The sequence below is a fragment of the Lotus japonicus genome, chromosome 1 (genome assembly GCF_012489685.1).
Source record: "Lotus japonicus ecotype B-129 chromosome 1, LjGifu_v1.2".
Taxonomy (NCBI): Eukaryota; Viridiplantae; Streptophyta; class Magnoliopsida; order Fabales; family Fabaceae; genus Lotus; species Lotus japonicus.
Window position 1 is genome coordinate 94,885,555 of NC_080041.1, and position 15,064 is coordinate 94,900,618.

General features: G+C 36.1%; 1 protein-coding gene and 1 long non-coding RNA gene across 11 annotated transcripts; one reads left to right on the plus strand and one right to left on the minus strand.

Moving 5' to 3' along the window:
• Positions 1-1,819: 1,819 nt before the first annotated feature.
• On the minus strand, positions 1,820-10,315 carry LOC130728015 (protein SCAR2-like). 3 transcript variants are annotated; one of them, XM_057579336.1, is made up of 9 exons: positions 9,966-10,315; positions 7,139-7,302; positions 6,906-7,029; positions 6,686-6,818; positions 6,526-6,584; positions 2,911-6,415; positions 2,739-2,825; positions 2,489-2,593; positions 1,820-2,372 (listed from the first exon to the last, which is right to left on the minus strand). In XM_057579336.1, the coding sequence occupies exons 1-9, from the start codon at positions 10,118-10,120 to the stop codon at positions 2,319-2,321; spliced, it is 4,386 nt and encodes a 1,461-aa protein (XP_057435319.1). In that variant the 5' UTR covers positions 10,121-10,315; the 3' UTR covers positions 1,820-2,318. The 3 variants fall into 3 exon arrangements, with proteins under 3 accessions (XP_057435319.1, XP_057435321.1, XP_057435320.1); XM_057579338.1 differs by lacking the exon at positions 9,966-10,315 and adding an exon at positions 7,522-8,477; XM_057579337.1 differs by lacking the exon at positions 9,966-10,315 and adding an exon at positions 7,425-8,477.
• Positions 10,316-12,088: 1,773 nt separating this feature from the next.
• On the plus strand, positions 12,089-14,961 carry LOC130728016 (uncharacterized). 8 transcript variants are annotated; one of them, XR_009015515.1, is made up of 4 exons: positions 12,089-12,603; positions 12,738-12,813; positions 12,914-13,165; positions 13,515-14,961. It is a non-coding gene; the product is annotated as an uncharacterized LOC130728016 (long non-coding RNA). The 8 variants fall into 8 exon arrangements; XR_009015517.1 differs by having other exon boundaries at positions 12,914-12,981; positions 13,077-14,961; XR_009015516.1 differs by having other exon boundaries at positions 12,914-12,976; positions 13,077-14,961.
• The last annotated feature ends 103 nt before the right edge of the window (positions 14,962-15,064 follow it).

The window sequence follows — 15,064 nt, forward strand, 5'->3', positions numbered from 1 at the left end:
TTGGCAGTTTTAAAGTGTAACCTCACGTTTTTTTCGGCTACATTACATTTACACCACAATCGAACATTTACCATTATTCAAAAGTTTTGTTCTATTTTCACATATCGATCTCATAAATTTGCCCCTAAAACACTGTGCTTTGCAGCAACAACTACGTCAACAATGGTCTATTTATTTTCTCAAAAAACTTTATGCTTCAATAAAAAAGAAACAATAACAAATGTGCAGAAATACTGAAATAAAATAAAACCAAACCACATCACTTTGATTAACCAATAAAATTAATCAATATTTAATCAACAAATTTTAAACTTTCATTCAAAATTCAATTCCCCGTGCAAGGCACGAGTCAAGTTTTATTAATAAGAATAAAGTATTGTATTCATTCATATAACATAGTTCATAATGCTAATTAGTTTTTATTTTCATTTTCCCTTGAGGTAGAAAACTAACTAATGGTTTAGAGCTTCACCATGAATATCTCTTTATCCATCTTCCTTTATTATATTCTCCCTCGTAAAAATAGATTCCATCTGGTCTTATACTTCGCCAACATTGTCGTGCACAGTAAAAATCATCTTTGGACTTATAAATATCAACGGTCTTTTGAACACTGTTCCACTGAAAGTTGCACCAAAATAGAGTAGTGCCCCAAATATTATCTTTGAAGGACCAATTTATGTTTTGTCCACTTGAAAGATAATGTGGGCCAAGATCATCATCCTTTGAATGACAATGGATTAAGAGCTGAGTATAATTATTACCCACCAAATCATCTTGAATAATCAAAGTTTTACTCCAGGTGAAGCCATCAACTCCACTTTGTCGACCCTGCACTGGTACTATCAACATGTTTGCTGCAATGATTATAAACAAAGAAAACACTGTAACCAACACCCTAAGCATGTTTCTGAGATGTCTATAAACTTACCTCTTCTATTTTCTCTGCCCTATAAAAAGTCACACACATATATATTTATTTGTGTGTGTAAAATTTCATCAACCATTGACAATTATTGTCAACAGAATAAAGAAAATATTAATTAGTTATTATGAATATCTTATATATGTTAATACATTAACCCTTAATTATAAAATATCTCAATTTCTCATACGTATAAAAGTAAAAAATATAAAAGGGGTTTGACCTTTGCATTATTGAAATTATTAATTAGTTATTATTAACATTTTATATTATAAATTATATTAACTAATGATTATAAAATTCTTAATTTCTCACATATTGATACAGTGCTCAGGTGCTAAGCCTGAGTCCCACACTGAAGTGATAAGAAAAGTAAAATATTATAAAAATATTTAAATATTAATAATTAATCACATATTGATAAAGAAGCTAAAAAAAAATATGTTTCACATAATATTTCTATTAGCTTAAAACTTATTTGACTTGCTTAAACCTATGTTTTGCATGATATTTTTGCATGTGAATTTGCTCTCCAAAACCTAATCTATTAGAATGAGGAAGGTGCAAGACGGTAGCCAAAGATGAAGGGGGAGAGTGACTGTATCATGTGAGTAAAGGAACTTGTTTATAGTCTATAAAAGGATGCGAAAAACCAAAATACTCCCAACTGTTTGGGAGTATACCGTGGGACACACTATTTAATGGCCCATGTTAGACAGCACCCTACATGTTGTAATGATATGGTGGAAGTTGTCGTAGCTGGTAAGGTGGTAACAGGTAGCTAATGCACGCAACGAATAGACTCCAGAGTCCATACGGAAATGGGTATGGGAATATTTAGTATCTACAGAAGGAAAATGAAAAACTGAGAAGCTTATCAATGAACAAAGGCAATGAATAAATGATGAAAACTGCACATTGAAAGTATTTTTACTCACGTGTTGTGTATATGTATATATATACTATTGTATTGGACACGAATAGATGAGCTCCATGATACATGAGACGAACTATCATCGGTACGCCTCTACATTACAGAATTACAAAAATGGGTACTCATGAGTCATGACTATATCAAAAAAAAAATTATGATTATGACAACCTCAACCTCAACACAATATACAAATATGCACATTAGCTGATATATGAATTGATACAGTGCTCAGGTGCTAAGCCTGAGTCCCACACTGAAATGAGTTTCACACATTTACGCCTTCTTAATTCGGAGGAATCGAGACGGACATATCTTGTCCAGAACTTCATGTGTGAACAGAGTACATTTCCTGTTCGTTACACAGGTGAATGACTTTTAACCCCAAATTCAAGGAAAGAACCAGAATAGAAAAATTAACATCCACCAACACTGATGACTATTTTTCATTCTGTAGTAAATTCAAGAATCACTCCAACTATCAGCATCATCATCTTCATCACTTCCAGCCAATGCCTGTTTCATTAATTGACATTAGTTTAGTTTAGCCTGAAGTGAAGTGGTACTATGGTGCTGAGAGAGAGAGAGAGGAGCTTAGACTATTGTAATAAAGTTGACAGAGAATGGCAGACCTGACGAATAGAATTTGCTTTCTCCAAGATTGCAGCAACCCTCAAGTTCGTTTTTGGGCCAAGAATGCTGGGACGTTTAGGCACAGCAGGCTTCAAGTTGAAAGACTACAACAACAACAACAAAAACATTATTTTACTAAGTGAGGTCAAGCTGAAGACTGATAAAAATATCATTTATAAATACAAGATTGTTTTGATACAAGAGGGTAAATATAGCATGGAGAACAAGATAAAAGTTGCAAGCACTAACCTTCATTCTTATCTGTTCTAACAGTGAATCCTTTTCATCCTCCTTTGGTGCTATCTGAGGCCTAACACGTTCACTGACTTTCCTCAGCTGCAATGGTTCAAAGGCAGTGTGTAATGCAAGAATTAAAACTAAATATAGAGCACATACTACAAGTAAAAAAAATTATCAGTACCCTGCTTTTGTCAAGAGCAGCAACAACATCATTTGAAGGGGCCTGAGGAGGAGTAAGCTTATTCTTTGGTTTTCCATTTTGCATTTCACTATGAAACTTTGATATTTGAGTAGATGCGTCAAATGACAATGCCGGACTGTGATTGGGCTGCACAAAACCGGATGGTGACACAGGCAAGACTGAAGGATCTCCTTGTTCCCTTTTCAAATTAATGGAAGATTGCTCAAGTGTTTGAACTTCTAAGCTAGTCTCTTCCATTAATTTACTTAGAGATTGAGTTGGTTTTTCTTGCTGAAAGATGGGATCAGTCCCAGAAATAGCACATTCTTCAGGCAGTGTTGGTGGGCATGGACTTGAATTCAATACCCTTTGTTCCTCAGAAGCAACTGCATATCCATGTGGAGGCCTGTCCAGAGATTCCACCATAGATGTTTCATTTAACATGACAGGAAATTGCGAAGGAATAGCAGAAGCGCGCTCTGAAACACCCGCTGATAATCCAGCTGAGTGTCGGTGGTCACGGCTTTCCAGAGCTATGACAGGAAAAAATGGATTATGACTCAGCAAGGTCTCTCTTTCAGGAGTTGCTAAACCAAATTGAGCCTTATCATCATGATTAACTGGCTGTAATGGTTGGAATGACGCTTGACTTGCTTCTTTTTCTTCTCTTTGTGAAACTAGGGAAGCAACTTGAACCTTGCTCGTTCTCCATTGCATTGGTGGTAGAGGGGGCATAGGTGGCGTCTCCTCAACATTGGTTTTAGTTTCCTTTGGAAAGAGATCGGAAAGAAGAGGTTTCAATGGATCCATGACATGTTTTGTTGGGTTAGTCTCCCCAGAAGACTTTGGTGAGGAATCATGTGAAGGTTCATCTGGATGAACTTCAGCAGTAAACTTGGAAGCAGCATCAGAGACTCTTTCCTGCTCCAACTGATTAGATAACTGCATCTGTTGAGCTTGAAACTTCTCAGAGGTATAACTTTCTTCATTTCTGAGCAGAAATTTTGCATCCTGTTGTTCAGGCTCTAGTTGATCATTCAAAGGTGGTGACAAACTATCTTTACTGTTCTGTATATCATTCTGGCATGCTAATATAGATCCTGATCTCTGAGAGTCTTGCTCTGAACATAAAGTCACCATTTCCATGTCATTGATCGAAGAACCATATTGGAATTTCTCCTTAAGAGATGAATGTTGAAAATTATTAAATATTCTAAATACAGGATCACAGGGAACTGGTCTGTTCAGGTTCAACTGTACATCAGTAAATGCAATTTCTGGTTGATCCTCTACTTCATGTGCTGTCAACTCTGCCAAAGACTCTCCAGGAACTGCTTCATTGACTTCCATCTCTTTCTCATGTGCTGTCAACTCTGCCAAAGACTCTCCAGGAACTGCTTCATTGACTTCAATCTCTTTCTCATGAGGATCAGCAAAAGTAGAAAGAGATTCTTCCAACGTTGTAAGACTACATATTGGAGAAAATATGATATCTGGAGAAGGTTCCACTTTGCTTTCAATCTTATCAGCGTTCAAGTCAACAGATATTTTAGTTAAATCTACATCATGGGATTCCATTTCAATCAGATGTGAATCTGAAGAACAGAGGAAAGGTTCATGCAAATCTGATAGATCTCTTGATGGAGAAGAAACAGAATTTGACGCTAGACAATCAACAATACTTGCATCATTTTCAGCAATATTGACAGAAGAAAGAGCAGATACAGGCTGATCTTCTGATTGAACTTTTACACTGAAATTATCATTTACCATGACATGATTATCCTTACTTGTGTCATCACAAGGTGGACGTTTAATATGATCCTCATCTTCAATTGGATCCGAACTGCAGGTGGATCCACTTATTTCATCGTCAGGCATTATGCTTGGCATCACTTCAAAATTTGATTGCTGATCACGGTACAGAACTTCAATTTCTGCTGAATTTGGTCCATTATGTGGATTTCCAAGTGTATGGCTAGAGCATGGTTCCTCTGTAAAGCTACTCTCTAGTGTAGTATCCGCAACAGGAAATAAATCGTCTGAGTTAAGTTGGGTAGCTATTTTATCATCCTCAGATTTTAAATCTCGGTCATCAAGCAGCACCTTAGTGCCTGAATTCGGGTGTGCTTCCATGGACAGGCAAACGGGATCCCCTCCTTGTGAACCAATACCTCCACCAACCAAAATTTCACTAGAGTATCCATTAAGAGATTTGGACTGCAACACTTTGATATCAGAAGGATCACCACTTTCATCTTCATTAGAAAAATTTATATCATTTGAATCTTGTAATAGAGCATTAGAATGAATATGTGGATCACAAACATGTAAGTTGTTCAAAGAATTGTTATCATATGAAACCACTATGCAAGCGTCATCCTTTATTGGGGTGAAGGTACTGGATACGGAAGCTATAGATTCAGCAAGACACTTCCTGTCTTCATCATCTTCTAACCTTAAATGTAGTTCAAGAGGGCTAGATGGTGTTTCATCCAATTGAGTCCCTCTAAGTGGGGAAACCAGTGAGGGGGCTCCAAGATCTGAAGGAAACAATAAACATCCTTGCTCCATCAGAGATGAACCAGAAGAAGAAACTGGTCTAGAATGAGATATTGCTCCCCCCTGATCAAGTGTATCAACTTGCATGACAAACTGACCACACGTCTTTTGCAACTCAACAGTTTGTAGAAGAAAATTGGATGGCCTATTTTCAATCTCTCGTGTGGAGTTTCCAACAGATTGAGAATCTGGAAACCGAGCTTGCACTTGCTCTTCATTTCTGTCTTGCTCAGTCGAACTAATTTCTTCAGAAGTGAAAGAGTCTCCAAATGATTGAGAGTCTGAAAATTGAGTATCCATTTGATATGTATTTGAATCGGTCACATTTTGAGCATTCAATACGCTGTTCTGAAGTCTACACTCATTGTCTGATTCACATTCTGACTCCACAGTAGCTAATGCATCCATGTAATCATCAACCTCACTTATAGCATCATCAGACCGGTAGCCATCTAGGATACATTCTCTTTTCTCTTGTTCATCAGCAACCAATTCTTTCTCATCATGTAATTTGAGATTATTAGAAGACATTTCATTTGTGACACTGGCAGAGATTTGATCATGCTCCTTCCCAAGATATCTATTTGTCTCCCTATCCATTTCTGAGTATGGATTCAGTTCTGATTCCTGCTCAATCCATGAAGAATGTGTGTTATCATTTCCCAAAGACCTTTTCCGAGGAGCATTGCTACTGATTTCTAGTATTTTAATCCTAGTTTCACTAGTATCATCTGACATCAATTTCACAGGCTGTGGAACAATCGAAGTTTCATAAACCATTTTATAGTCTGGTGAGGGCATTTTCAGAATTTTCTCCATGTAACTTCTCCCACTTTTTGCTTCCACAGCATATCCATCCAATTGTTTTTTTCTCAACTTCACAAGACGAGCAGGATCACTACAAGTATCCTCAATACGCTCCTCAAGAAACAACTGATGTAGTCTGCAACAATATAAGTACATTCAGTCACCCATTAGCCATTTGAAGAAGTTTGTGCATTTAACAAACCAGAAGAACAAATTATCCACCATAATAAAATTATTGGAGCTCACTTTGTATGTGATGGTAAAACTTCAGGGGTTTCACCATTCCTTGATCCCACTCCTTGCATCTGCTCAAAATTAAAAATATACACATTATATATTCCAATTTGCATTTATAATTTTTTTATTGCATAGAGTTGTCATTAAGTGGTAGAATCTGTGCTAGTACCCTGACTTTACGAATTCTTTTTTCCCTGTGAACTACTTCAGTAGTTTTTGTTACAGAGGAAGCATAGTCTTCTGTAAAGAATGATGGATCAGTATAACGCTTCAAACAAGCCCCAGCACCAGCCACATCATACCTTGTAGACCAAAAAGAAAAATCAAAGATACTTACAACATGATAATTAATTTAAATTGTTTATGTTCAATGAATCAGGTCCCCATACTTGTCCAGAAGGAAGAGTCTAGGGGGACCACGGCATTCTCCATATGAATCCATTATGAATCTAGGTAAGTCTCCACGTGTAACAAGTTTCTGTTCAGACTGAAGATTAGGGTGCCAGTCAATCCCTGCAATGCAACAAGCATGTAGATTCATCAAGGGACTATTACCACCTACAGGTCATATTACAAACATAAATAATAGTAATAAAAAGGACACTAGATTGATTAGTTTAACCTCCATTTGTTAAAAATGAGAAATTATGAGTTTGCGACAAAAAAGTTGTCTCAATTGCAGGAACTTCAGCCTCAAGCTGTTGAACACGAGAAATAAGGTTGTGGCCTCTAGCAGCAGTAGCCATTACTTCATCATGCAAGTCATGGAATAACTCAGCAGCAAACCTAACCAAATTGATACAGTTCAACTCAGAGAGGTTACTAATGGCTGTAATATAAATAATTTAGAAAGTTAAATGTTGATGCTGAAAAGCCTACAAAATGGAACAAATTTTTATATAATTAACTGCAGGGAACAAAATGCTTGGATTAGCAGAACTCTGGCAAAGTCCACAAATTTTCCTACAAAAAGCAGTCCTGAAATTAAGTTTATGAGTTTAACACCTTGGCTTAATCTAGGGGGTCCAGGAGGAGGTAGTGGATATCAGATCCTAAGATGCCCTTGAATCCTTAATATTTACATGATCTGATATGTTAGGCTGTGTTTGTCGATATGCTGGTTGTGTTTGTTTTTTAGTTAGGAACGTCTCTAATGTACATTCGCCTGAATTTTAAGGCATAAAAGCCAGCGGAACCAAAGAGTCGATTTGAAGGAATATGCTTTTATCTTTTTCAACCGAAAAACAAACACGCATAGTCGCTATAAATTCCTTGAATCCCATGAATATAAACAATTGCCCATTTTCCATCCTTTTTTTCTTATCCTCCCAAAAGTCACTATACATACAGACAAAAAAGGGAGAACCAAAATCCTATAAAGGATTAGGGAAGCAGACACAAAGACAAGACATTAAATTCTTAAATTAAAATCAAAACGAAAATAAGGGTCAAAAACCAATCCTCAAATCAGTTTCAAATATTCAAATCTACTAGTACATGTTAGTGAACAGTAATCTAATAAGAAAAGAAAAAGAGAACCTATCACACCTCAAGTACAACCACCTAATCTAACCACCAACATAGAAAACCATATTCCTCCAAACTCCATTAACTACCAACCGAACTAATAAAGTGCCTAACATATGGAAAAGACAAAATGGCTGAACCAAAGCTCACGCCACTCACTAACAAACAACACCAACAGAAATAACACTAATAAGCAAAAACTAAATATTGCACTAAATGAGAACTTTATTTTTCAGTTTTTCAAACTCCAGGCTAGGGATGGCAATTTTGCCCAAACCCATGGGTACCCGCCCGAACCCGATCCGATTTGACGGGCAAAATCCGAGTTGACTGGATTTGGGTTTGGGTTTGGGTTTTGCCCGTTACTGTAGCCATTTATGGGTTTGGGTTTGGTATTAGTTAAATCCGTGCCCATACCCGCCCAAACCCGAACCCAAAGATACCTAAACATAAAATTACAAAAAAAAACCTCGTACATATATATATTTATAAACTTTGTTCTTAGTGTTTGATGATTAATTGTACTTTTATATGTTTGTGAAAGTAAACTCTAAACTATTGTTGTCTCACTTTAGTGATGGATGGGGATGATGAATAGTATTTGTTTTTTTTTTCTTTCTATGAATTTCACTTTTTTTTTATATGAAAGTAAGTTCTGGATTGAGTTGCTACGTAACTAATGAGTTTGAGTTTGGGTTTCGGGCAAATCCGAAACCCAATGGATTTGGGCATGGATTTCATTTTATCGCCCATAAGGTTTGTGTTTGGGTTTGGGTTTGGGTTCTGGGATTTGGGTTTGGGTTTGGTAATTGTAAAACCCGTGTCCGATCCTACCCGTTGCCATCCCTACTCCAGGCTTGTTTCACTCAGCACAATTAAGGAAAGTGCAAGAAGAAAAAAAAGAACTCAAATTCAGCCACCTAATCCAACCTCCAAAATACAAAAGTCATTTTCCTTAAAAGTTTCAACTCAATCAAACATTTTCATCCATTTACCAACCGATCAAACTAACAAAGTGAAGAATAAAAAAATGGCATCGGTGAACCAAAGCTCACTCCACTAACAGCTCCAACAGGCAACAGCAACAACATTAATCAAAGAGTAAAGGCACTAGTTAAAGGAAAATCATTGAGAAATTCTACTATCTACCAATTTGATCCTGATATTCATAAAAAAATAAAAATTAAACCAAGGGCAAGAACCATTACGTTTTAGTATTTTGGTCCCTACTCCCTATGAACACATTACGTTTTCAACTCTTTTTTCCAGGAATCAAGGACTAACGTTTTCTTCCTAAATCCTAATGAAAAGTTCCAATATTGCATTAAATGATAGCTTATTATTTCTAGAGATAATTGTAGATACACACCGTCTAAACTATTTTTAATTTTTCACAGACATCCAATTATTTTCCGTTACATCATAAAATACCATTTTAATTTAATTTAAATAAAAGAAGAACGTAATAATTTATTCTATGTGACATAGAATAAATGAATATCACGAGCATATACATTAAACTCTTATTTCTATCCTTTTGTTTTGGGGGGGTAAAATTGATAATTTTTAGTTATGATATTTAATAATAAAAAATAGTACTGCTGGTATGTTGTTAGCTGGCTGGAATAAACGCAAGTTTCTTTTATATTTTCTAAAAATTAAAATAGATACTACTTTTTGAAGGAAAGTCAAAATCTATCAGTTTTACATTTATGAAAATAATGGTTCAAAAAAAAAAACATTTATGAAAATAAAGTGTTTTTTTTTTGTTTTGTTAAAAGTGTAACCTTTCTATTTCAATTAAACTAACAGTGAATGCAACCACTAAAGCAGTGAATGCAACCACCGCCACCATTACTACTTCACCGGAAATGTCACGCAACTACCAAAAACAGTTTTAGAGAGAGAATGTGAGAACTGACTGAGCAAGATCGCCGAGCTGACGCAAGAATCCGACGAGTCCAGCCACAGCCACGGCTTCAAGAAGAGCCTCAGAGTCATCTTTTCCGGCGGCACGGCGGAGCTCCGGATCCGCCAGGCATTGCGCGTTCCGAATGTGGTACCTGCAGACCGGCATTCTTCAAATTGTGGCAACCGCGCGCAGAGCCCTAATTTGGCTCCAATTTCAGTGTTCCGGTTGCTTTCTTTGATCGCAGTTCCGGCGACGCGGCTGTTGCCGCTCGTCACGGCGTGGAAAATGGAAGAAGAGAGAGAATGACTTTTCAGTTTCTTTGTTTTGTTTCTGTTTTCTTGTGAATAATTAATAATTGAATGTGAATATATAGTGCCGCGTGCGTGAGAATCAGTGAGTGTTCATTATTATATTTACCAAGGAGCGTTAACAATTGTCATACCAAATAAAAATGGTTTACTTTTTAAAATGAGGAGTTTTAGCAATATTCACTTTTATTAAGAGAAAAAAAATTATATTATTCAATATTCTTTTATTAATGACTGCAAATTCATATGGGTAAATATCAAATGGAGAATGAGACTTTGAACCTTAAATGGATTTCCTATAAAAATATCTTACATGGATTTCAATTAATTAATGAGAGACGGTTGAGATGCTAAAGTGAATGTTGCTAATAGTTATTTATTATTTATTGAAATATTAATAGTCATTTTTCTAATTAACTTACACCTTTGTGATCAAGTTTATTAGAGTATCTTTAACCATGATATTCACTAAGGTATTTACATTTTACTTTTTACAACTCTTAATATTGTCACATCATTTAACACCTCAATCAATAAATTTTCCAGCCCACCTAAAATTTTTAAACCCCAAAATACCCCTCTCTTAAAAAAACAGGTTTTTCGGGATTTAGTTTTTCCGGGTTTTAAAACCTGTAAGCCATAAAATCGGTTTCGGGAATTAGTTCTCAAAAACTTCTAATGTTGTAATTTTGAGATTTTCGAGTTTTAGAACCCGGAAGACATAAAATAGGTTACGAGAATTAGTTCCCGGAAGCTTTTAAAATATTGTAATTTTTGAGGTTTCCAGGGTTTAGAACCTGAAATCAACGTTTAAGGCGTTTCCTGGATTACAATTTCCGGAGTCTTTCAAGATTTAAAATTCCAGAAGATTACATGCATGGTTCTGGGATTTAAATTACCATAATGAAACACGATAGAGATTCTGGGATTTGTAAACCCGAAAAGTACTATTTTCAGTCGTATTTTGGGCAATCCCCACTTTAAAGTGAGGTTTTAAATTGGTTGATGGGGTGCCAAATTTAACATCCAACAACACTCCTCCAAAGAGCTTCCCGCTCACGACCAAATATCCAAGCCCATTTGATGAGAAGAGATTTGTTTTGCCACTCCAAGAAGCACAGTCCAAGCCCTCCTAATTTATCACTCTTGCAAACTTTGCTCCCACGCTATCCAGTGGATTCTTTGGCCTGGTCTCTACCTATAGAAAGGAGCTCGTAAACTTCTCAAGCTCCCCTCGTTTTATATTTTTTATTGCACCATGCAAAATATATTTTTTACTTCTCTATTTCATTCTTTTTATCATTCCAAATGATAGTGACAGAAGTGTTTATAAAACATTACCTCCCCTTAAGCAATATCCATCATATTAGATGTAAGATTTAACTAAATAAATTTACATTAATATGGGTACAGTTTTCTATATTTTATATTATCAACCTATGGGGTCGCATAAAATTAACCTACTAGAATATATTGTCTTATTGGACTAGCTCATGAAGTTAGTTTCAAAAAAAAAATTTGAAGTTTAAATAATTTCTCCGGGCATTTGATTTCATTTTATAATAGCATGAAATGGGCTATTATAATTCTTGACTAATCTATCTATCTATCTATCTATCTATCTATCTATCTATAAACTATATAAAGGGAGAGTTTTAGCAGCTTTGGGGGTAAATCTGTCAATCAACAAATAATTTTAAAGACAATGAAGCTTGACCATGGATATTTTGGTAAAAATCTCTTTTATTTCACTTGGATTGAATCTCAGCCATTGATTCAACAATTAGTTATTATTTATGGATCAAATCTTGGCCATCGAAATCCTCCAGCAATCTCCTTCTTTATTTCACTGATGTTTTGGTTTCTCCTTTTTCAGCCGTTTTCATTCTTCCAGGGCTTTTAATCGAGTGCACGTTCTCCCTTTCATGTCTTCCGTTCCATCTTCACTCTCTTTGCCTCTCTGTCTCTTATGTTTCTTTGTTTGCGATGTTGAGGCCAAGGATTCCTCTCCCCATTACATCGCAAGGCCCTCTCTTAAACCACCAAAGTTGTGGCTGACGTTTTTTTCCGCAGCGGCATCGGCATCGGCATCGGCGACGAGGTGAAGACCCTGAGGGCTCCGGCGACGTGCGAGGTAGGGGAGATAGGTGGATGGCGAACTGAGGAATCGGTCCCGTCCATTAGGAACTGAGGAATCGACTGCGAGATTCGCACAGCAGGTGATAAAAATCTTCTTCTCCTCCATTTTATCCCTATTTGTGAATCCGCTCTTCTTACTATGCTCTGGGTTGGCTTAACATTATTTTCTTCTTGGATGATTTGCGGCTTCACTAATCTGTGGTAAGGGTTTCTTCTCGAATTTACTGTCCTTAGATTCTTTGTTTGTTTTTTTTTCTCTGTTCTGAATCTGTCAGCTACCCCTCTAAACTATGATTTGTTTGCTTTATCTATTTATTTTACAAATTGGGTGACAGAAAGGTTGAAAGACAGGCTAGCGGAGTTTTCAAAATGTGAGTATGAGCTGTTTGATGAATTGACCAGTTTAATCAGGTTGGTTGCCTCACTCTAATCCAATGTTTGGCTTCTGTGACTAGCATTTTTTACCATCTCTTTGATACTCTTTTGTATGATTATGGATTTTCTGGACCAGAGGAGAAGCATTGGATGGCATAGAGATGATAACACACCCTACCTCAAGCAACATCACCTTTCAGTGAGGTTTATTCAACCTTTTTGTACATATTGATATCCTGTTATAATTTGCACTCTTGCTGATAGACAACTTTTGCCTTCAATTGGTAAAACCATTGAAGGCTCATGTAGTCAAGGTGTTATTCTCACAGAAGAAAGAAGCTTTATCCTCCGAAACTGAAGCGGTGAATCCAGATGTGATACGAACCAGGTCAAAGCCATATCCTCTTCATTTCCATTTTTCTTTTCGTGAGAGGGAAGGGCTTGAAGGTGGAATTTGCATTGTCATCTAATTTTTATCCTGATTGAGTGAATTTTTCCCGTATGGAAAAAGGATACCTGACCAGGGTCTTCAGGGAATATACAATACCTCTGATTTCCTTGAACCTAACATTAAAATAATAATTCAATTAGTATCACATAATTACTCAATTAGTAGTTGTGCTGGTCGTGCACATGCAGGAAGAAGAAAGAGTGATTATTCTTTGTTGCTTTGGGAAGTGAAAAACATCTTTATGTGGTAGTTAACCAGAAATTGGTTGATATATTATTTCTTACAGATTGTTGATGCCTCATGTTCCCTGATCCACTCCCCATGTATGGCAAGCTAAGTGCCTGAAAATAAGGAAAAGAGTATTTTCCAGAACTTTGAAAAGTAAAGAATTGTTTGTTCGAAGAATTTTCTTTGTTGTGTAACATTTCTCATGTTGAAATAACTTTATGTGTCGGACCGGGTCAGGGCAGGTTTATGCGAATATGAATTCCCTCAGTATTGTGACTCTCAAAGATGAGTTTCACCAAGATGGAAATGAGAAGGTTTGACATATAATTCATCAAATACCTCTGTTATTGCGAGTTTCAATGAGCATAACCTGAGGTCTGTTCTGCTTTTATTAGTTGTTTCTTGATACTACAGTGCTGAATTTTATATTTGTGTGCATTTGCCCTTGAGTAATAGATTAGGAAGCTTTAAATGGATAGTTTTAGACATTGAATAGCACTTGACTTTACATAAGACTTGGACTCTAAAATATCAAATCGCTTAAAAGAGGAAACTGGATAAAAGAAAAGGGTGGTAGGATTCTACCAGTTAAATTGTTTGACTGAGTCTATTTTCAAATTTATATTATTTTGATGGTTTGAAATTCTGATGTAACAATTGCAATGCATGCCAATGAGTATATAGTTTCTGAAAAGTTTCTTTTCATGACTCTTTCTAGATTCTTTTGTCTATCCGGTTACTCACTCCCTATTTATTTGTTGGCTTGCTGAAAAAAATTCAGGAAACAAACTCATGCTTTTGTATTCATTGCTTTCACACTTAGTGGCCTCCCAGGCACTGGGAACCAAATGAATTCAATATGTTACCAAGAAGAAGCAAAATGCAGGTTGTGCCAAGAAGAAGTCAATGGTGGAGCACACACAAGAGGATCATGAAGCTCACTCATGGGAACATCAAATACAGTACCAAGTCAAGAGCCTAGACAATGTGCAACTGCATGTGTTCAGTGAAGCTCCATCCTCAAGCTCATCTTCATCTTCTTGCCACAGTCCTATTCTTGCCAAATTTCTCAGATTCAAATTACAAGCTGAGATGATGAAGGGTCTCAAACAATCCTCTTTGTGACATGAGAATGTGAAATCAAGCTAGCATTAGTTTTAAAGTGATCCATGTTTATTTATCATAAAAAAGTGATCCATGTTTATGATATGAATTACTTGAATTTGATGGCTTATAAGGATTGTGATTATACATGGTGGGGTGGTGTTAAAAATTGAGAATAAGAACAAGCCCTTTGCACAAATGGAGTATCTCCCTTCTGAATACGTTTCATCTATCAAGTTTCATGGCCACATGTTATGCTATAGAGATGATTTGACATTGGTGAATGCCATATGTTACATTATCACATACTATTTTTTATCAGGCTTATTTTATATGTAATAATTCATTTCCTCTTACATATATGTAATACCCATCCTTATTTAATTATTTGTTCCTAATTACCTATTTTTGTTCACTTAGTGCTTCAATAAATATCTTTTTTTTACTTATATAATCATCACATATCCTGGAGTTTCTTTGCGGAATAGTGATTGCATAAGACAC